The 24,658-nt window shown below is 40.4% G+C and overlaps 1 protein-coding gene across 1 annotated transcript in view; it reads right to left on the minus strand.

Moving 5' to 3' along the window:
* The window catches only part of vrk1 (VRK serine/threonine kinase 1), an 81,942-nt gene that overhangs the window by 8,581 nt on the left and 48,703 nt on the right, over positions 1-24,658 (minus strand). Inside the window, exons 9-11 of the mRNA XM_072568261.1 lie at positions 21,343-21,463; positions 20,294-20,352; positions 18,434-18,612 (exon numbers count right to left, since the gene is read on the minus strand). Of these exons, the coding sequence (XP_072424362.1) occupies positions 18,434-18,612; positions 20,294-20,352; positions 21,343-21,463 (359 nt within the window). The remainder of the gene's footprint in view (positions 1-18,433; positions 18,613-20,293; positions 20,353-21,342; positions 21,464-24,658) is intronic.

A 24,658-nucleotide genomic window follows, 5' to 3' on the forward strand; every position in this document is an offset into this window, starting at 1 on the left:
TCTCACTTCCACTATGTTCCTTAAAACCTAACAATGAACAAGCTATCAGTTTCCTCTTTCAATGCTCATTTCCGTATGGTTGCATTTCTATGAAGTAGCTTCAGTTTTTTTCAAAATGTGTTAAAGTCAGAAGATTGATGCAAGGATATATAAAATCTTCAAACTGGTTTAGAGATATTTAATACAGCTCATCTTTGTTACTCTAGGACAGATAATAGAATTTGCTACAAAAGGACATCAGATTGTGGAAGGACACTCAATGAATAAATCATACACTGACACCATGGATGGAGTAGGTTGGAGAGGTTGTATACTCGACGGTTGCTAACTAATTGCAAAACAATATAGCACTATAGGCATTTCTAACTTATTCAATGTGATACACAACGGATTGTTTCACAATCTTATAAATACACATTCTGAAAAGGAAGGCATTTGCAGATTTCTGATTGATTACTCTATAATCAAACAACCCAACAGCCAAGAGTATTTTCTTTCTACATCCAAATTTATTAACTCATCTAGTGGAGTGTGGAAAAGGGAGAGAGCGACACGCTGAAAATAAACGCTCAACTTTCTTTTAACTTAATTATTTAGAAAGTCAGTTGAAATTTCATTTAATTGAAATGCAGATAATTTTCAAAATACATATAGTTTAAAAAGATACTTAATTCAATGCCAAAGTGGCAACTGAAAACGGACTTAGAGATTGGACATATTTGGTTACTTAAGTCATGTTTTTTTTAAATTAAGTAGTACAGAGATCAGACAAAGTATTGAAAATTGCAACTGTTCAACCCAGACATAAAATGTTATGGAAACTTACATTTATGGAACTACTAGCTAGACTTCTTCAAAGGACTGCGCTCCATTCTGTAGTTGTATACAAGCATGCAGGTATAAAGTTGTTTAAAATTCTCCTCCTTACATTAAAATCACTTTATGGTGCTGCCCTTCCTACTTCAAAAGCAATAACATCATTCAACTCAAAACGCTAGTCTTCAAACTCGTGGAACATCTGCAGACACTCACTTTGTCCATCACAAGCCTTCAGCTGGCAAGACTTACTGCTTTAAAAATTCCATCAACCTCCCTCTCTCTCTCTTACTTAGGACATTTAATTACAGCCATCAATTCAGCTAAGTTTTTCGTTGCCACTCAATCTTTTCTTCATCTAACCCAGCATTCTTTTTCAGATTACACACTGAAGTTCTTTATTGACTTTTTTTCTACACTGAAGGCACTACACAAATTTAAAACATTACTTAAAACACATTGTCTTGGCATGAGATAATACCATGAGGCAAAATAATAATTTTACCTCAAGTTCATTATAAAATTTTGATTTAATTATTACCGTTGGAAAACTAATATAATTGATTATTCATGGATGTGTAGATAGCCAGTTTAAATAAAATGCAAATTGACACAACTTTCATTGCTTAATTAAAAGTCAAAATATTCAGTAATAAAGCTTACATAATCAATGTTTAACAACCATCTATAAGATAGCAAGCAGTTAGTTAAATGACAAATACCATAGGAATATTAGCACATTTCACAGTGCCTACTGCATAGTCTAATTTGTTGATTAAAGAAATATTCAGAACAAAATAAACATATACGCAAATGTGTACCCATTTGAAACTGCCTGAGGCAACAAAAGTCTTTGACATCCCAACAATTGTGCAGTAGTAACAGATACAAGTGATAATCCAAGTTACTGGTTTTTAAAAAAAGCCTCATATTTGCTCTATAAGCTTTGGACAACAGCCTAGATAAGCAGACAATAAAAAGGATAAAGACAAGATTTAAGCTGCAATTAGTCAAATACTATGGCAGATCATTGTTTAGCTAATTGTTTTCCCATAGCCAAATGGCAAGCTCAGCCAAAGAATCAGTACAAGGATCACTATTCATACAAGCTGGCCCAAGAAATCAAGAAACTGAATATAGCTAATTCTCTTCCATGTTTCAACAAATTGTTGAGATTCTTCAATTTCCATTTTAGATGTTGGATATTGTCCAGGAAATTCTACATTCTATTTCATCATTTCATCATAATTCTGAACAAATTTTAAAATGTTTAGCAACAACTAGCCTATACTCTAATCACAGTAATTATTTTAACATGCTGACTGCTACTTAATATTGCATTTCATTTATGAAGATGTTACAGCTTCCCAACTGCTTATGGAAAAAAGGATTTTGTGTAGCTGTTAATGAAATTTGGCTTTTTTTCTCTTGTTTTAAGGGCTTATGTCGTTGTTTTGTGCACTACCATCTTGGCCAATAGCTGCTAGATGTAATCAACAGGCCACAATGGCTCATATCTGCAATGGCTGATTTTACATTGAAAATGTAACAGCAGGTTGCTAAGAGTTTTCCTTTCGATGTGCAGTAATGAATCAACAGCTAGGATTCACAGCCACCAAAGAGTAGTGTGCATCTCTTCCCTTCATCTCTGCCTCATCATTACCATCTAAACCCTGCTGCGCTGAACAGATTGGTTTGATAATTACACACAATAACTGCAGTGGGCACATAACCCTCAGCTGGCACAGGGCAGATCCCGAGCGGCAAGTTCCATATGTAAACTACACTGATTAAGTGTACGAGGTACATCCTCCCCTGCCTGTCTGCAGCTCTGATTAGTAGCATTCAGACACTGATATTACCATATGTCATCAAAATCATGAGGTAGCAGGTCAACCAAGAGTTATAAAATTTTCAAAGTGCTATTTAATCCATCACTTTGTTCTACTGTAGAACAATTACAGACATATACAACCAGAGATTAAAAACTGTAATCTCAAAAGTAAACCTTTAATCAAGATTTCACACTACTTCAGAAATTCTCATTTTTCACTTAACAGTTTTACTCAGTTACTATTCCCTTTTCGATTTCCCGGAAGGCTTTGTAAGCAAGCGTTAGCAAGACACTTGCATATCACATTCAAATGGTCATCTGTATATGTGAGCCGAGACAGCATGTGCTGGCAGATTGGTGGTAAATCTTTCACAATCCAGTTTAGTAAATGCATATTTTCCAAAAGGAATCACTGGAAAACCTTAAGAAATGGGAATTTTGGATAATTGTCTTCCCCCTCATTACCACAGTGATATCAATAAAGGCAATTATATAGTCTATAAAAGCAACCTTCTATCTCAAACATCCCACAGAAGTTATGAGTTCCTTTAAAGGGAATTTTTGTTCGCCAAAAAAAATGTTCAGATACTTCAACACATTAAGACCACAGTATCTAACGCTGACTTTTATAGGGTTGCAAGAAATGTTTGATCAGTTATGCCCAGGTGGAAGATATTTTCAATACTACCACATTTACCTGGTTCATCAACAATACAAAGTTAGTGCTTCTGCCTTATTAGCACATTCCAATAAAATGAGTGTTTAGTTCAACTGGTATCATGCCTCCCCAAAAGGTAGCGAATTCAAGTTCCATCATAGATGTCCAGGCTAACCACTCCACATTGGGGCATTCTTGGCAATAGATTTTCTGCTCATTTCAGCACTATGGCTATGCTGTTTTTTAAGCAAGTTATATGCAGCAAGAAAATGAAATGGGTTAAAAGTACAATGAACATTTTGTTCTTGTAACTTTTGCATCACCTCATCAATTGATGAAATCCTCATCCACACATCTGTCAATCAATTATTCCAACAATTTCTGGTTGACCAACCACCATTTAACTTATCTATAACAGTGCTGGCCATCAAGATGTGCTCATGCATTAATCTAGGAGAAAGTGAGGACTGCAGATGCTGGAGATCAGAGCTGAAAAATGTGTTGCTGGAAAAGCGCAGCAAGTCAGGCAGCATCCAAGGAGCCGGAGAATCGACATTTCGGGCATAAGCCCTTCTTCAGGAATGAGGAGGATGTGCCAAGCAGACTAAGATAAAAGGTAGGGAGGAGTGACTTGGGGGGTGGGCGTTGGGAATGCGATAGGTGGAAGGAGGTTAAGGTGAGGGTGATAGGCCGGAGAGGGGGTGGGGACGGAGAGGTCGGGAAGAAGATGGCAGGTCAAGAAGGCGGTGCTGAGTCCGAGGGTTGGGACTGAGATAAGGTGGGGGGGGAGGGGAAATGAGGAAGCTGGAGAAATCTGCATTCATCCCTTGTGGTTGGAGGGTTCCTAGGCGGAAGATGAGGCACTCTTCCTCCAGGCGTCGTGTTGCCATGGTCTGGTGATGGAAGAGGCCAAGGACCTGCATGTCCTTGGAGGAGTGGGAGGGGGAGTTAAAGCGTTCAGCCACAGGGCGGTTGGGTTGGTTGGTGTGGGTGTCTCAGAGGTGTTCTCTGAAACGTTCCACAAGTAGGCGGCCTGTCTCCCCAATGTAGAGGAGGCCACATCGGGTGCAGCAGATGCAGGAAATGATGTGTGTAGAAGTGCAGGTGAATTTGTGATGGATATGGAAGGATCCCTTGGGGCCTTGGAGGGAAGTGAGGGGGTAGATGCGGCTGCAAGTTTTGCATTTCTTGCGGTTGCAAGGGAAGGTGCCGGGAGTGGAGGTTGGGTTGGTGGGGGGGTGTGGACCTGACGAGGGAGTCGTGGAGGGAGTGGTCTTTCCGTAACGCTGATAGGGGAGGAGAGGGAAATATATCCTTGGTGTTGGGGTCTGTTTGGAGGTGGCAGAAATGACGAAGGATGATACGATGTATCTGGAGGTTGGTGGGGTGGTAGGTGAGGACCTGGTTATGTCCTGGTAGCAATTGGAGTGGTAGGGTTCAAGGGCAGAGGAGCGGGAAGTGGAGGAGATGCGGTGGAGAGCATCGTCAACCACGTCTGAGGGGAAATTGCGGTCTTTGAAGAAGGAGACCACCTGGATTGTTCGGTATTGGAATTGGTCCTCCTGGGAGCAGATAAAGCGGAGGCGAAGAAATTGGGAATATGGGACGGCGTTTTTACAGGGGGCAGGGTGGGAGGAGGTGTAATCTAGGTAGCTGTGGGAGTCGGTCGGTTTATAGTGAATGTCCGTGTTGAGTCGGTCGCCCGAGATAGAAATGGAGGGGTCTTGGAAGGGGAGGGAGGAGTCAACTGACCGAACTGGTCCTCACTCTGAACAACTTCTCTTTCTAATCCTCTCACTTCCTCCAAACCAAAGGAGTAGCCATGGGCACCCGCATGGGCCCCAGCTATGCTTGCCTCTTCGTCAGATATGTGGGATAGTCCATCTTCCGCAGCTACACTGGCACCACCTTTTCCTCCGCTACATCGATGACTGTATCGGCGCTACTTCGTGCTCCCATGAGGTGGTTGAACAGTTCAGCCGTTTTATCTTCCACCCCGACCTCAAATTGACCTGGACCGTCTCGGACTCCTATCTCCCCTTCCAAGACCTCTCCATTTCTATCTTGGGTGACCGACTCAACACAGACATTTACTATAAACTGACTGACTCCCACAGCTACCTAGATTACACCTCCTCCCACCCTGAAACCTCCTTCCACCTATCGCATTCCCAATGCCCCTCCCCCATGTCCCTCCTCCCTACCTTTTATCTTAGCCTGCTTGGCACACCCTCCTCATTCCTGAAGAAGGGCTTATGCCCGAAATGTCGATTCTCCTGCTGCGCTTTTCCAGCAACACGTTTTTCATGCATTAATCTGTCTTTAATGAGCCAAACCACCTCCTAGTATTCCACCCTCATCATATTTAGGATGACCATAACATGCAGGAGCAGAAGTAAGCCACTCAGCACAAGTCTGCTCTGCTATTAAATTAGATAATAGTTCATCTGATAATCCTCAATTATGTTTTCCTGCCTTTTCCTCTTACTGATTAAAACCTGCTATCTCAGCCTTGAATAAATTTAATGAACCCGTTTATGTTCATTAAACACGTGCTTACATGACTTTATAGTCTAACGCCTCTAGCATCTCTATCACTCTATCCCTTTATGCACCAACTCCAACTCAATAACTTTGCATTTCTTTGAGCAGCTATCTTATACATTAAGTTACATTGCCCAATGATCGGTTGCCCTGGATTTCCTTGTGTAAAATCTCACCATCTCTCTATCCTCCCTGAAAATTGGTTTTAAAACCCAATTCTCTGACCAAGCATTTGGCCTGTTCTTTTGCTTTCTCGTCTATTATTTGTTTATATTTTGGCGTATCATTTTTCTACACAATTCATGCTACAGAAAAGAAAATTGTCATCCACAAACCAATAAGTTACACTCGCTGAGCATTGTTGCATGAATTTAAGTATATTTGTGGGCGGCACGGTGGTACAGTGGTTAGCACTGCTGCCTCACAGCGCCAGAGATCTGGGTTCAATTCCCGCCTCAGGCGACTAACTGTGTGGAGTTTGCACGTTCTCCCCGTGTCTGCGTGGGTTTCCGCCGGGTGCTCCGGTTTCCTCCCACAGTCCAAAGATGTGCAGGCCAGGTGAATTGGCCATGCCAAATTGCCCGTAGTGTTAGGTAAGGGGTAAATGTAGGGGTATGGGTGGGTTGCGTTTGGGGCGGTGTGGACTTGTTGGGCCGAAGGGCCTGTTTCCACACTGTAAGTAATCTAATCTAATCTAATCTAGAGCTTTGCTTTCCCTGATAGATTCCAGAAGAAATGGTTGGGATGTAACCAGGTAGAAGCAGCAAAGTCAAACGAGGAACTAAACCTTTTTGAAAACTTAAATGAAAGTTACTGTCTATTGAGTGTAACAAAGGATTGCTTGCATACATGATATACGCTGATGGAACTGGTCTGGGCAGTTATCTTTCTACAATAATCAGCTGCTTCATTCATACTGACATGGTGCAGAATCTGCTGTAGTTTAAATGACAGATTCTGAAATGTTGGTTCTCAGCTGATCTTTATCAATTATTCAAATGGCTTCAATCTAAATAGGCCAATTGTTTTGGGCCAATAAGAGTTTATTTGGGAATAATCGGCTGAATATTTGCAGTAGACTCTCTTCTGGTTTTTAAATGCAGCCAGTCAAAACAAAATCTACCCAATTATATCTTAATCCAAGCATCAACTTCAGCTCATTTCCAGCAAATCAAACTTGTTCTTTTGCATTAAATGTCAGCAAAACACAAACCTGCAAGCTTTTAAAAACTGTATTTCACCTAAATGTCAAATAGTCAGAAACACCGAAAAAGGACATGGCTTTCAGAGTTCACAGACATATTCAAAATTTGGGAACATTCAGAGGGAAAGTCAGATCTGTACAGATGGAACTGTCTCCACCTGAACCATGCAGGTGCTGGTGATCCTACTGAGTGCTGAATGAGAGAAATAGAGAGATTATAAAAATATTAGGGACAGGGGATCAAATTTGGGAAGATGCTATGAATCCAAGAGTACAAATCAACACCAAAGAAAAAGATACCCATATAGAAAATGACATAGCCACCGTCACCAAAAGGGAGGGAGAACATGATCTATGATTCAACCAATAAATAAAGACCAGGAATTACAAAGAGAAAAATGATAAAACTAAAAGCCTCTGTATCTGAATGCACATAGCAATCAAACCAAAACAGGGGAACTGAGAGTGTAAGCAAAAACTTAAGTACAATCTGGTAACCAGCGTAAAGACATGGCTGCAGAATGACTTGAATTGTGTCCAGACTCTTGAAGAATGTATGACATTTAATAATGAATGGAAATGAGGAAAGACAGAGGAATTGCTGGATTAGCTAGTGATGGCATCAGTACAATAGGAAGAGATGATCCAAGTTTTGGAAACCACAATGCAGGAACAGTTTGAAGTGATTTCAATGAGAGGTAAGCAGTCATTTATAGTAATGATGTACAGGCCCCTTCACAATAACCACATGGTAAGATGGAGCACAAAGGAAGAATAACGGAAGCCTGAGAGAAAGGCATGGCAAAAATACTGGGAATTTTTGTGTGTATCGACTGGAAGTTAGTCAGGCAAAGGTAGCCTAGTTGAGGACTTCATAGAACATAACAGTGCAGTACAGGCCCTTCGACCCTCAATGTTGCACTGACCTGTGAAACCAGTTTGAAGCCCATGTAACCTACACTATTCCATTCTTGTCCATATGCCTATCCAATGACCATTTAAATGCCCTTAAATTTGGCAAGTCTACAACTATTGCAGGCAGTGCATTCCACGCACTGATTACTGAGTAAAGACAACTGTCCTATATCTATCAAGCCTCAATTTAAAGCTATGTTCCCTTGTGCTAGCCATCGCCATTCAAGGAAAAAAGGCTCATTGTCCAACCTATCTAACCCTCTGATTATCTTACATGTCTCAATGAAGTCACCTCTCAACCTTCTCTAACGAAAACTGCCTCAAGTCCCTCAGCCTTTCCTCATAAGACCTTCCCTCCATACCAGGCAGCATCCTAGTAAATCTCCTCTGAACCTTTTCCAAAGCTTCCACATCTTCCCTATACTCCAGTGACCAGAACTATATGCAATACTCCAAGTGCGGCCGCACCAGAGTTTTGCACAGTTGCAGCATGACCTCATGGTTCCAAAACTCAACCTTTCTACCAATAAAAACTAATAGACTGTAAGCCTTCTTAACAACCCTATCAACCTGGGTGGCAACTTTCAAGGATCTATGTACCTGGACACCAAGATCTCTCTGCTCATCGACACGACCAAGATTTGGTAAAATTCTAGTTGGTAAAATTCTAGAATCCATCATTAAGGATGAGGTTTCTAAATTCTGATAAGAGCAGAGTCTGATTAGAACAAGTCAACATGGATTTAGTCAGGGGAGGTCATGCCTGACAAACCTGTTGGTATTCTTTGAAGAGGTGACAAGTAGGTTAGACCGGGGAAACCCAGCAGATGTGGTCTACCTAGACTTCCAAAAGGCCTTTGATAAGGTGCCACACGGGAGGCTGCTGAGCAAGGTGAGGGCCTATGGTGTTCGAGGTGAGCTACTGGGATGGATTGAGGATTGGCTGTCTGACAGAAGGCAGAGAGTTGGGATAAAAGGTTCTTTTTTGGAATGGCAGCCGGTGATGAGCGGTGTCCCTCAGGGTTCAGTGTTGGGGCCACAGCTGTTCGCATTATATATTAATGATCTGGATGAAGGGACTGGGGGCAATCTAGCGAAGTTTGCTGATGATACGAAGATAGGTGGACAGGCAGGTAGTACTGAGGAAGTGGGGAGGCTACAGAAGAATCTAAACAGTTTGGGAGAGTAATCCAGGAAATGGCTGATGGAATTCAACGTGAACAAATGCGAGGTCTTGCACTTTGGCAAAAAGAATAAAAGCACAGACTACTTTCTAAACGGTGAGAAAGTTCGTAAAGCCAAAGTACAAAGGGATCTGGGAGTGCGAGTCGAGGATTCTCTAAAGATAAACATGCAGGTTGAGTCCGTGATTAAGAAAGCGAATGCAATGTTGTCACTTATCTCAAGAGGGTTGGAATATAAAAGCAGCGATGTGCTACTGAGACTTTATAAAGCTCTGGTTAGGCCCCATTTGGAGTACTGTGTCCAGTTTTGGTCCCCACACCTCAGGAAGGACATACTGGCACTGGAACGTGTCCAGCGGAGATTCACACAGATGATCCCTGGAATGGTTGGTCTAACATATGAGGAACGGTTGAGGATCCTGGGATTGTATTCATTGGAGTTTAGAAGATTAAGGGTAGACTTAATAGAGACGTACAAGATAATACATGGCTTGGAAAGGGTGGACGCTAGGAAATTGTTTCCATTAGGTGAGGAGACCAGGACCCGTGGACACAGCCTTAGAATTAGGGGGGGGTAAATTCAGAACAGAAATGCGGAGACATTTCTTCAGCCAGAGAGCGGTGGGCCTGTGGAATTCATTGCCGCAGAGTGCAGTGGAAGCCAGGACGCTAAATGTCTTCAAGGCAGAGATTGATAGATTCTTGTTGTCTCGAGGAATTAAGGGCTACGGGGAGAATGCGGGTAAGCGGAGTTGAAATGCCCATCAGCCATGATTGAATGGCGGAGTGGACTCGATGGGCCGAATGGCCTTACTTCCACTCCTATGTCTTATGGTCTTAACATTAGCCCAGTACTCTGTGTTCCTCTTACTCCTTCCAAAGTGAATCACCTCACACTTTTCCACATTAAACACAGTTTGCGACCTCTCAGCCCAGCTCTGCAGCTTATCTACGTCCCTCTGTATCCTACAACATCCTTCGTGACTATCCACAACTCCACCGACCTTAGTGTCATCAGCAAATTTACTAACCCATCTTTCTATGCCCTCATCCTGGTCATGCATAAAAATGACAAACAGCAGTGGACCCAAAACATCCTTGCAGTAAAGTACTAGTAACTGAACTCCAGCATGATTATTTCCCATCAACCACCACCCTCTGTCTTCTTTCAGCTAACCAATTTCTGATCCAAACTGCTAAATCGCTCCCAATCCCATGTCTCCATATTCTGTGCAATAGCTTACCATGTGGAACCTTACTGAAATCCGCTTTACGCTCATCCACCTGCTTGGTCACCTTCTCGAAGAAAAGTTTTGGGGCAACAAAATGATTTTTGAATAGTTTTTGGAAGTGATCAGAGAGCATTACATAGTTATATAGAACAGTACAGCGCAGAACAGGCCCTTCGGTCTTCGATGTTGCGCCAACCTGTGAACTAATCTAAGCCCATTCCCCTACACTATCCCATCATCATCTGTATGCTGACCCAGATGCCCCTAATGTGGCTGAGTTAATTACATTGGCTTTCCATGCCTTTAGCACTCTGAGTAAAGAACCTGCCTCTGACATCTGTTTTAAAGCTATCGCCCCTCAATTTGCAGCTATGCTCCCTCGTTCAAGCTGACATCATCATCCTTAGAAAAAGACTCTCACTGTCCACTCTATCTAATCCACTGATCATCTTGTATGTCTCTATTAAATCCCCTTTTAGCTGCCTTCTCTCCAATGAGAACAGACCAAAGTCCGTCAGCCGTTCCTCATAAGACCTTCCCTCTAGACTTGGCAACATCCTGGTAAATCTCCTCTGCAACTTTTCCAATGCTTCCACATCCTTCCTGTAATGGGGCGACCAGAACTGTACACAATATTCCAAGTGAGGTCATGCTAACATTTTGTTCAGTTGCAGTGCGACATCATGACTCTGGAACTCAATCCCTCTACCAATAAAACCTAACACACCGTATGCCTTCTTAATGCACTATCAACCTAGGTGGCAACTTTCAGGGACCTATGTACATAGACACCAGGATAGCTCCGCACATCCACACTACCAAGAATCTTTCCATTCATCCAGTATTCTGCCTTCCTGTTATTCTTCCCAAAGTGAATCACCTTGCATTTATCTGCATTTAATTCCATTTGCCACCTCACAGCCCAATTCTGCAGTTTATACAAGTCCCCCTGAAACCTGCAACATTCTTCCACACTGTCCACCACTCCACCAACTTTAGCGTCATCTGCAAACTTATTAACCAATCCACCTATGCCTACATCTAAGTCATTTATAAAAATTACAAACAGCAGTGGTCCCAAAACATATCCTTGGGGCACACTAGTAACCGGACTCCAGGCTGAATATTTTCCATCAACCACCACTCGCTGCCTTCTTACAGAAAGCTAGTTTCTAATCCAAACTGCTAAATCACCCTCAATCCCATGTTTCTGCATTTTCTCCGAAAGCCTACCATGTGGAACCTTATCAAAGCCTCATGGTCCATGGACACCATGTCAACTGCCCGACCCTCATCCACACACTTGTTGGTCATCTTTTCAAAAGAAACTCACTGAGGTTTGTGAGACACGACCTGCCCTTGATGAAACCAGGTTGACTTTCTCCAATCAAACTGCTGCTTGCAAGATGATTATAAATCCTATCTCTTATAATCCTTTCCAAAACTTTTCCTACAACAGACGCAAGACTCACTGGTCTATAATTACTTGGGTCATATTTACTGTCCTTCTTGAACAAGGGCACAACATTTGCAAACCTCCAGTCCTCTGGTACTAAACCTGCAGACAATGACGACTCAAAGATAAAGGTCAAAGGCTCCGCCATCTGCTCCCTACTCTCCCAGAGAATCCTCGGATAAATCCTATCCAGCCCAGGGGACTTATCTACTTTCACACCTTCTAGAATTGATAACACCTGTTCCTTACTAACCTCATTCCTTTCTAATCTAATGGCCTGTATCTCAGTCTTCTCCTCTGCAATATTCTCCTTTGTCAAACAGATGACAAAAATTCATTTAGCTCCTCTCTGATCTCCACAGGGTCCACACACAACTTCCCACTACTGTCTTTGACTGGCCCTATTTCTCTCCTAGTCATCCTTTTATTCCTTACATACCTGTAGAAAGCTTTAGGGTTCTCTTTTATTTGGCCTGCTAAAGACTGTTCATGTCCCCTCCTTGCTGCTCTTAACTCTGTTTAAATCCTGCCTAGCTCATCTGTAACTCTATCTCCTCATCTGAAGCATCTTGTCTTGTTGTCACATAAGCCTCCCTCTTCCGTTTAACAAGAGATACAATTTCTTAAATTTTTTTTTACGGTTCCCTTACCTTCTCACTTCCTCCTTGCCTGTCAGGGACATACCTATCAAGGACATGCAATTTCTGTTCCTAAAACCAGCTCCACATTTCAATTGTCCCCATGCCCTGCATTTTGCCACCTCATTCTCTGCCTCCAAAGTCTTGCATAATTGCATTATAATTGCCCTTCCCCTTTCTATAATTCTTGCCCTGTGGCATGCACCTATCCCTTTCCATCGCTAAACTAAACATAACTGAATTATGGTCATTCTCTCCAAAGTGCTCACCTACCAATAAATCAAACACCTATCCTGGTTCATTACCAAGTATGAGCTGAAAAACGTGTTGCTGGAAAAGCGCAGCAGGTCGGGCAGCATCCAAGGATCAGGAGAATCGACGTTTCGGGCATAAGCCCTTCTTCAGGAATGAGGAAGGTGTGCCAAGCAGGCCAAGATAAAAGCTAGGGAAGAGGGACTTGGGGGAGGGGCATTGGGAATGCGATGGGTGGAAACACATTTTTCAGCTCTGACCTCCAGCATCTGCAGTCCTCACTTTCTCTTCATTACCAAGTACCAGATCCAGTGTGGCCTCCTCTTTGGTCGGCCCTTCGACATACTGTGTCAGGAAACCCTCCGGCACACATTGGATAAACACTGATCCATCCGATGTACTGGAGTTATAGCATTTCCAGTCAATGTTAGGGAAGTTAAAGTCCTCCATAATCACCACCATGTTCCTTTCACTCCTACCCAGAATTCTTCTGCCAATCCTTCCTCCACATCCCTGGAACTTTGTGGAGGCCTATAAATAAAACTCCCAGCAGTGTGACCTCTCCCCTCCTGTTTCTAACCTCAGCCCATACCACCTCAGTAGATGAGTCCGCATCAAAAGTTTTTTCAGTCACCGTTATACTGTCCTTTACGAACAAAGCCACACCTTCCCATCTTTTACCACTTTCCCTGATCTTAATGAAAGATCTAAACCCTGGAACCTGCATTATTCTTTCCCGACCCTGCTCTATCCATGTCTCCGAAATGGCCTCAACATCGAAGTCCAAGGTACCTATCCATGCTGCAAGCTCACCTACCTTATTCCAGATATTCCTGGCATTGAAGTAGACATACTTCTAACCAGCTAGCTGTCGGCCAGCACATTCCTGTGACCGTGAAACCTTGTCCATACCCTCCCCTACTCACATCCTCCTATTGACTGGAACTACACCATAGGTTCCCATTCCCCTGCTGAGCTAGTTTAAACACATCTGAATAGCACTAGCAAATTTCCCATCCAGGATATTAATACCCCTCTGGTTCAAGTGAAGACCGTCCTGTTTGTAGAGGCCCCACATTCCCCAGAATGAGCCCCAGTTATCCATAAAGCTAAAATGCTCCCTTCCGCACCATCCCTGCAGTCACATGTTCAGCTGATACCTCTCCCTATTCCTTGCCTTGCTATCATGTAGCACGGGTAATAAACCACAGATAACTTTGTTCTAGCTCTCAGCTTCCACTTTGGCACCCTGAAATCCTGCCTTATATCCCTATCCCTCTTTCTACCTATGTAGACCACGACTTGGGGCTGGTCACCCTCTCCCTTCAGGACCCCAAAGACACGATCGGAGACATCACGGACCTTGGAACCTGGGAGGCAACACACCAACTGTGAGTCTCTTTCGCTCCTAACAAACCTTCCATCTGACCTTTAACTACTGAGTCCCCAATGACTAACACTCTCCTCCTTTCCCCCCTTCCCTTTTGTGCAACAGGGACAGACTCTGTGCCAGAGACCTGCACCCCAGTGCATGCCCCTAGTAAGTTGTCCCTCCAACAGTATCCAAACCAATAGACTTGTCTTTCAGGGGAACGACCACAGAGCATCCCTGCTTTTTTCCCCCTTCGAACAGTTACCCAGTTTTCTCGTGCCTACATACTTGACCTGGTATTGCACAGACAGGATTAATTTGTGATTTCGGTGAAGGCATCCTTAGGTTGTAGCAGCCATAATATGACATTCAAATTGAGGGGAAAAGGAGTGGTCCAAGACTTCTTTAAAATTTAAAGAAGGAGAATTCTGAGGGCATGAAAGCACAGCTGGCTAAACAAATTGGCAAATTAGGTTCAAGAGCAGATCAATGCAGATACAGCAGCAGACATTTAAGAGGATATTTCAGAATCTACAGAATACAAAAACACCAGCTGTAAGAAAAGTTCAAATGGAGGGACTCACCATTTGAGATGGATTAGAAATGTATAAAGAGCATCAAATTAAAAGAAAAGGCATGGTTCCTTCCAAAGGGATGGTTGAACAGAAGATTCGAAAGAATATAAAAACATGAGAAAGCTACCAAAATAATAGCTAAATGGAAAAAATAGTGTACAAGAGAAAACTAGTGAGAAATATAAAAACAGATAAGAGTTTCCACAAATATTTAAAAGGAAAAGAGCAAACAAAGTGGGGTTGGTCCTATTGAAAGCAAATCGAAAGAATTATTAATAGAAAAGAAGAAAATAACAAGTGAAAAGATCAAGTATTTTGTACCAGTCTTCAGTAAACAGGATATAAATAACAACTTAGATGCAGCGCCAAATCAGAAAATGGTATGGTTGGAGGAACTCAGGAAAATGATAATCACTGAAGTTGTATTCAGCAAACTGTTAAGGCTGCAGACTGACAATGCTGAGGAACTTATCCTGGGGCTTTAAAAGGAATTGCTCGTGAGATAATCAAAATACTAGTTTTAGTTTCCTAAAGCTCTCTTAATTCAGGGTCAGTCTCAGTAGATCTGAAGGTAGTAAATATAACTATTCAAAAAAGGAGGAAAGACAGAAAACATGAAAATTATAGCAAGTTAGCTTAACTTTTGTCATGGGGAAAATGTTATAAGCTATTCGAAATCACAGTAAATGTAGAACATGGACTCAAGAACAAGTTATTCAGCTATTGTGCCCAGTCCACCATTCAAAACAATCTTGGCTAATTCTCTAAGTTAACACCAATTTTATGCTTTCTCCCCATATTCTTTAAATACCCCATAAAACTGGGGTCCCAAGTATTTAACCTTGTGGTATCTCTTTTATCAATGCCTTGCAGCCTGAAAATGACCCATTTGTTCCTACTTTGCTCCCTATCTGAGAAATCAAAGCCTGAATTAAGAATTGGCATACACAATAGCCTCTGATGTGGATCTTTATCAAAAGCTTTCTGAATGCCCAAATACACATCGATTACTTATCCAGCTAGGCTTCTAGATACTCCGTCAGGACAAACTCTCGGTTTATCAAACATGATTTCCCTTTCATAGATCCATGATGATTTTATGATTCAACTCGTATTTTTTAAGAATGAGAAAGGAGCATATAATATAATGAAGAGAGATTGCCGAGTTCAGATGTAGAGGAATCTGGGTGTCCTCATGCACAAACAGCAATATGTTAATTTGCAGGCACAACAAGTAATTAGGAAACCTAATGCAATCTGTCATTTATTGCAAGGGGAATAGAACACAACAGTTGGAATTTTAAGCTGCAGTTATACACTGCACTGATGAGGCTGCATCTGGAGTATCGTGCACCATATTGGTCAATTTATTTAAGGATGTAAATGTGTTGGTTCTAGTTCAAAGCAGGATTAATGGAAGGGTGAGGGTATTAGGAGGAAAGGCTGGGTGAGGCTCGGCTTGCATTCACTCGAGTTTACAAGAGTAAGGTGACTTGATTGAAACATAAATCCTGAAGCATTTCAGATGAAATGGGGAGATTTGCTCTTATGGGAGAATCTAGCACTAGAAGTCAGTTTAAAAATCTGAGTTGAGGCAATAAAATTCTCTGAAGGTCACAAGATGGTGGAAGGAAGGTCTTTGAATACTTGAGGCAAACGCAGACATTCTTGTTAAGCAAGGGAGTGAAATGTTAGACAGGCATGTGGATTTGGGGTTACAATCAGATCAACCATGAACTTATTTGATTATAGAGTAGGTTTGAAAGGGTCAAAGTTCTGCTCCTGCTTTTAACTGGTTTCTTCTGCATGCCTCCTGTTTCTGTTTCCTTGCCAAAGATGATATATCCATTGTAAAAACGGACCAAAACTGGTCTTCCGAGTTAAAGTGCAAAAGGAGTTTATTCAAACTTCATTCGAAATTTCTTCAAATTGCATTAGTGCATTTAGACATGAAAAACACTTAACATTTTTATCACACTTTAAAGGATTTGAGAACAATGATACTGTTTTGAACTATAACTGCTGTTGTAAAGCACCCTCAAATAGTTACGTGACAACAACCAAATAAATAGTTTCAGCAAGGTTCATTTACAAATGATATTAATCACGCCACTCAACTACTCTTCTTTGAAATTGTACATCCTAAGAGCGCAGAGTAAAAATTTGGCTGAACAATTTTCATGTCGAGTGTGTGGTGCTGGACAAGCACAGGAGATCAGGCAACATCCAAGGAAGAGAATCGATGTTTTGGGCATAAGCCTGCCATCAGGATTGAGAATTATGGGTCAGGGACTGGGGAAGTAGCCTAGAATGTGAAAGGTTGATGAAGGTGGGCAAGAAGGTGATACGTTTGAGAGGAGGGTGGAGCAGATAGATGGGAAGGACGATGGAAAGGTCAAGAGGGCGGGGTTGAGTTGGAGGCTTGGAACTGGAATAAGGTGGAGGGAGGGGAAATCAGGAAATTGGTCAAATCCACATTAACTCTGTGTGGTTGCAGGGTCTCAAGATGGAAGTTGAGGAGTTCTTCCTCTAGGTTTTGGGTGGTTAGGGTTTGGTGATGGAGGTGGCCCAGGACCTTCAGCTTCTAAACAATTTTAATATCTGTTGGAAATGTTCCAGTTATCTAACCCTGCTTAAACCAATGAAATGCCCTAATGTCCCAAGACAGAATCCAAAAAAGTCTTTCACCTTTATAAATGAACGAAACTATCAATTCAATGAAATCATTTCCGATGTATTACAGAACACTTGGATACTTTACAACATTTTCTGTTTCACCGCAAGTAACTAAGCTTAACTAAAATTGCACATTAAATGTATAGTTTTGCATATGTTAGGATCAGATACACTGCTTACCCAAGCAGTTTTACTTTTCCATCTTAGTGCTCAAACATTCCAAAAACTCATTTGAACAGACTAATATTCTTCCACACTTCCAAAAATGTAGCAACTGTCCCTGAGTCAAAATCCTGGAATTCCCTCCCTCAGGGCACTGTAGGCCAACCTACAGAATATGGACTGCAGCGGTTCAAGGTGGCAGCTCACTACCACCTTCTCAAGGGCAACTACGGACCCGCTACAAAATAGTGGCCAGCCAGTGATGCCCTCGTCCCACAAGCGTCTCAGACTGTAGAAATACTGCTAGGACAAATGAGAACTAATTAGGAGCAAATAAAACTGGTTCCACCCACGTATCTTTTCCTTCGAGTTTTAACAGAACTAATTCAAATGAAATACCCAGTTCTGAGTGCAGCAAGCTGGAACTCAAATTAGAATTGTATTAAAATTATGAATCAGGAAAATTGCATTCACTTTTTAAACAAAGCTCAGCATGTGCCAAGAACTAGTCAAAAGATTTTCTAATTTTGAATGCTCAATAACAGGGAATACAGCCAGCATGCACTTTTACAGTCATGCTGTCCTCAACTTCTTTCTTGCATTTTCTTTTGAACACCTAGACAAATTGATCTTGATTTTTGAGTTAATTTCTGCATCAACCAATGACCTTGAAAGCACAGTCAAGCCCTAGAACAGTATGTGAAAGTTTCTCTTGCCCAATACATATTTCTTATATTTAGTGTGAACATTCACCTGCTGGAATCAGTTTTTATCCAAATAATCCTATTCTTTTATAACTTTAAATACATCTACATACCACACTGCTTCCTCCCTCCTTACCCCTTGCTGTTTTAACTGTTACACAATTGTCAACACAAAGCTTTAGAGCAAAAAACATTACAAAAGAAAATGTACCTGTTGTTTGGATGTTGTTGGTGCATCACCATTGGAAGATGCTCCTGAAACCAAAACACCATCATCTATGCAGCCGATAGATTTAAATCCTTGCTTGAGGATGTCTCTCAGCCTCTGGTACTGGGGTCTATCTTTGTACCCCAGAGATAGCACATCTTCAAAATATTTTGTCATCTCAGCTGCATTAAAGAAATAAATATTTAGTGCTTGTAATACAGAACTGGAATACTGCTGCAAGGAGTGCTGTTGAACCTTATTATCATGTACTCAGATACACACATTTCGAATGTAAAAGGGAGCAACAATTGAAACTGCATGAAAAACAGCAGCAGATTGTACAAGGTGTTGCCATCGCAAATGCATCAGGGAACTATTAACATCTATGCTTTTGTTTAGTTCAAAACTGGACCTTTTTATACTTTTGAATTACACCAAACACCAATTTAAGATCAGTGAGGCTTGCAAAGTACATTTGTCCCTTCAAGCAAATGTAAGCGAGCACTTTACAATCACAATTAGGCAGTTAGATTAATGCTCGTTGCACTTGGGATTTTTCAGAAAGTGTTGACCAAACACAGTCACATCTAACATCAGACACTATATCCGGAGTTTTACAAGCAAATACATAAAAAATAAGCTTAAAGACGGAGGTCATATTTTTAAGACTCCTTGAAATGGTAGTTCAGCATTCTGCTAAACTTAGAGAAATTCATCTTTGATTAGGTTTTGCTCACAAGACAAAGGAAGGGCTCCCATTCTCAACCCCACTTCTTCAGCAATCACCCAAATTTACATTCAAATAGCAATAGCATTCGACAAGCAGCCGAAAGGAACACCTGATTTTCCTCTGGAGTAGACCCTTCTGCGGTGTGGACCACTGGGTCAAAATTATGGAATATGTTCCTGAACAGTATTATGGGTCTACCTACAGAATATGGACAGGAGAGGTTCAAGGTAATAGCTCACAACCACTTACAGACAACAGGGAGGGAAAATAAATGCCCCATTATGCCCTCATCTCATGCATACTTTTTAAAAAAAAAATCCATAATTCTGTACAATATAAATGACAATTACTCGGCAGATGCACAACAAAATCAAAGGCGGTAATTTCTCAAAACACAGAGCAAAGGTATATCAGAAAGGTCCCAATTTTGACCACATCAGGTTAAGAGTCTCAACCAAGACTGGTATTAATTTGTTTCAATGCCCCAAACCAAAATTCTTCTAGGTCAAAGCCATCATGTCCAACTTCAATTCTCCTATGTGAATACCATGACATGGTGTGGTGACATCTTGAGAGTTCATTTCCTCCCCAATGAGCAGGCAAATTCTCAATATTGCTGAAAACAAGTACACTAGAATTATTAACATAGCAAGGTTAGAACATTACCCTCAAGATGATCACAATTATGTCAAATTGTCAATTATCACAACGTGTGAAGTAGCAACTGAACACCACAGTGTCAGTTATAACAAACACTGTTGGGTAAAATTGTGATCATTGAATCAAGTTCAATCAAGTACAGTTGGATGGAAAGGGTGATTTAAAATGTAGTTTATGAAAATTGACTGATCTACTAAGGAGTAAACTGAGTCAGTCATCAATTCCACCATTAACACCTACCCAAGCCCCCATTTGTTGCCCACTACAAAGTGGTGGAGAAATTCAGCAGGACTGACCATATCTGTGGAGAGAGAAGCTGAGGTAAGTTTCAAGACTAGTATGACTCCTCTGTTTCTCTCTCCCTATATGCTGCGATACATGGTCAGTTTCTCCAACATTCTTCTCATTTCAGATTTCCAGCATCCATAGCATTTGACTTTTATCTAATTATAAACAAAGTTTGAATTTCATACCTGGCTTAGTTTTGCAAGGAAAGCATTTCTCTATTAAACCTGGAATGTCTCCTTTGTATCTAATATAGGAAATTAAAAAATATATATATTAAATAAAATTTTAATTTATGTTCACAGTACTACCTCTTTCAAGACATGGGGAACAGTCCCAAATCAGAAATTAAGATGAAGTGCAGGATGACATTTGCAATTCCATGACACTGGAAAATTGAGAATAATCCTCAGTGTTCAAGCTTTACATGATCAAAACACATCAGTTCTTTATCACTCATAGAAAAGTCACAGTAATCATCACCTTTAAGGCATGAAGGAAGGAAAACTTTGACTAGTAACCCATTACAATAAAGTCTGAATTGTGTCTACAATAAATTTGAACTCCAGGTTATATCCCTTTATTTACCAGGCAATTTATACATCACTTTATATCAATTTAAATTGGTACAATCCCTTTAACAAAGCAAACTGCCTCAATCTGGGTAGAAATAAATAGGCGAGGTGCAAGAGGCCAAAATGCTATCAAGAGGATTTCAGATTGGGTAGATGCAAAGAAATGTCAATACTAGAAACAGATTGGGTCACTGTGCTCGTGTGGTCCTTGGCTACAGTAATCTGTAATGCCTATTCGGAGCATTCAAACCAAGCCTGTTTTATGGTGATCTGATTGTGACATTAACTTAAATTTCCTGTCTGTTCCCATAATCTTTGAATGAGTTAGATTTTGCATTGTCAAGACAATCTTGATTATGTTGAATTCCTAATTCTTTCACTATTTTTTGTCAAGTCCTCTTAAGTTCAAGACGGCATTCATTCAGTTTTTGAATTTTCCATCTCTGACATAGTTGGAATCCTTAAGATTATCCTATTACACTAATTGCCAGGAGCAATGGAGTACTGTAGATGTACAGAAGAACAACAGTGGAGCAGGTAATTTAAATATAGTAGGGTACAGTGAAAAGAGTCACTCCATTACCACAGGAAAGATAAAGCCAAGTTAATGCCTATGGAGAACTGCATAAGCAAGTTAAAGATGGAATCCAACAAGTTCTTACTTGATTTTTTCATCTCTGACATAGTTGGCATCCTTAAGATTATCCTCCCAGGGAAGTCTCCCACTGAGCCACTGCAACATGCAATATCCCAAGATTTCAAGGTCACCACGTCTGGAAGCAGCTAAAGTTGAACACATTGTTCAATAACATGTAAGTGGAGACAACTGAAATATTGAGCAAAAAAGTCTTTCAATTCATACGAATAAAATCAACATCCCTTCATTCAGTGAACAAGGATGTCAAATGTTATTTTACGAGTTCACTGGAAACGAAATTTTCATTTAAATACAACACAGCTAATAAGTTAATTGAATTTTCATTAAACTTAACTGCGAAGGGACAGTTTGAGTAGTTGTAACAGCTAGTGCTGTTCGTAAATTGTTAGGGCAAGCCACAGATGTAAGGTTTGCTATTAAGAGATGCTAACTGAGGTCACACATTGAAGCAAAATGATTGGGCCGCTGGTTCACAGTGTTAAGGGAGATTCTGATTTGGAACAAAAACCTGTAGAATGATGTAAAATTATGTTGAAATTACAGCAGAATAATATTTAGCAGTGTAGCACAATGTCGTAAATATTAATAAAAACATACTAAAAATGAGGGCATAATGTGATCTATACCAAAAACTTTGGATGATTACTTAATGTACACAGACTGTTGCATGGAATCACCAGGTTCCAACACAAAATTTATGATATTATTAACTTAATGCAATCAGTAAGGAGGGGGAGGGGGAGAGAGAGAGAGAGAGAGAGAGAGAGAGAGAGAGAGAGAGAGAGAGAGAGAGAGAGAGAGAGAGAGAGAGAGAGAGAGAGAGAGAGAGAGAGAGAGAGAGAGAGAGAGAGACTTGGCTAGGTTTGGCATCATTAGCGAACCAGGCTTTTGCTGAGTCACACAAAAACGATGGCTGCACGGTGGCACAATGGTTAGCACTGCTGCCTCATAGTGCCAGAGAACTGGGTTCAATTCCCGCCTCAGGCAACTGTGTGTGTGGAGTTTGCACATTCTCCCTGCGTCTGCGTGGGTTTCCTCCGGGTGCTCCGGTGAATTGGCCGTGCTAAATTGCCTGTAGTGTTAGGTGAAGGGGTAAATGTAGGGGAATGGGTCTGGGTGGGTTGCTCTTCGGAGGGTTGGTATGGACTTGTTGGGCCGAAAGGCCTGTTTCCACGCTAAGTAATCTAATCTAAAAAAAACTGCTACAAAATAAACAAAGTCATTTTTGACCTTCATCAAAGAAATTTTTCAGTTGGTGACGACTGCTTTTATTGTCATAATATCATGCATGTGAAGAAATAACCAAATCACTGAGTTTGCAATCCGGAGCTATCCTCAATCCTTGACTCAAAATTAAAAGGGTATTGACACATTTGCATTGATCTCCTGAAAAACCCAGACTATGATAAAATAACTCAAATTATATAGAGATTCTGATTCTCACCATACTGAATTACTGGATTAATACAAAAATGTTTCGAACAAGAAAATTACATTTTATAGGAAGTGTTTTTATGTTTAAAACCACTGGTTCTACTGTCAGAATAAAGGTGGTGAATATCCTGGAGATGTTCACAATACAACAAATTACTAAACAAAAAGAAGATTACAGATGCTAGAAAAAAAAATGGAGAAACTCAGCAGGTCTGTCAGCATCTATAGAGAGAAAGCAGAGTTAATGTTTTGAATCCAGTGACCCTCTGTTCAAGCAAATTTCGGTTTTTGTTATAAATTACTGTTTACTAGTTTCAAGAAGCAACTTAAACTTTATATGCCCTTCAAAATTAAAAACATTGCAAGTCTTACTCATTATCTAGCAGGCAAAGAGCACTGCTTCCTCCAGAAGGGTTACAACTTGCATATTGTTATTTTCAAATAAGATTTGCAAAGTGCAGATTTCCCTTCAAATTCAAAGACTTGGATAATAAGGACATTCATATGTACAACTATGGAAGACAGCACAGAGAAGTACAATGGCTACCAACACTTATTTAATAGTTTGAGTGACTATGATAATATACTAAAATTAATATCTAGTATCACTAACACTTTGCGTAACATTTCAGTAGAAGTTAATTAGTTGGTAGGAGGTCAGTTGTCTCCTGGTTGCTATGAAATCAATGTAGTGGAAAGGGTCTACAATCGTCAAAATGGAGTAGGTTTTCAGTTCTTTGATCCTATTTTACAAATAATCTTGACTGAAGTCAGTTTCATCCAGATCATTTTTCTTCTAAAAAATTAATGTAGTCTACAGTGTTTCTGCTTCAATAGTTGAGTGTCCATTGGTCAATTTGAAAATATATACACTTGTTCTTTCAATTAATTAGCAGATTAGTGAAAGGAGATACAGCAGGTTTAACTCTTCGGAAGAATGCAGGATTTCAAAATGAGAAATAAACAATATAGGATTTGATCTGATGAACTTTATTATCCAATGCCACATTTGTAGGATCTAGGCTATGCTTAAAATACATTTCATATACTTTGTAAAGTACATGAAAAGAATACCAGATTATCTACAACTCCACATGGTTAAACTGACCAAAGAAATTTTCCAGTCCATACAAAGACATGGATAATTTGTGTCTGTTCAGTATAAAGGTTATAGTTTAATGTGATAAAGTGTTTAGTTAACTTTCTCACTGATGATTAGAATCAAACCTTGCATGATAATATTAAAGACTGTTACCAAGCTGCAGTGATAGGCCAATTATTAATAAGCAGAATGTCATGTGAATGAGATTATCCGGAGATAAATGGCAAGTTAGTTAAGGGTCACTCAGCCTCTGGTGGAAGGTCATTCTAACAGCTGACTACATTCATTAAAGTGCCATTTACTCTCACTGTGCAATTCACACTGCATATTACAAATTATTCTACTACTTGACTCAAGATAAATGCACACCTGATCCAAGCAATCAATTTTAATATTTCCTGTTCAGTCCTGGAGTATGCACAATTCTACAAAAATATTCCAAGTTCAAATACAATATTATCAATTTGTTACTTTAACATGTCCAATGTAATACTCACACTTCATCAAATTTCACAAATTATCTGCAGTTTAATTTAGTTTTCCCTATATGGTAACTGGTTTAAAAAAGTATTGAAATTTACAACAGTACTTAGCTTTAAATTGAAAAAATAGTATGTCACAATTTTAATCTCTTGAAATCAGTATTGAAGAATTATTAATTTGAATAGAACAGTCAGCAAGGACAAATAAATATAAAGCAAACCAACCAAATACAATAGTTCCAGCAGATTTCATGGATCTAAAAAAAAAGTGCATAATAAGCAGTATGGACATTAAAATCATA

This window comes from Chiloscyllium punctatum, chromosome 4 (assembly GCF_047496795.1).
Source record: "Chiloscyllium punctatum isolate Juve2018m chromosome 4, sChiPun1.3, whole genome shotgun sequence".
NCBI classification, from domain to species: domain Eukaryota; kingdom Metazoa; phylum Chordata; class Chondrichthyes; order Orectolobiformes; family Hemiscylliidae; genus Chiloscyllium; species Chiloscyllium punctatum.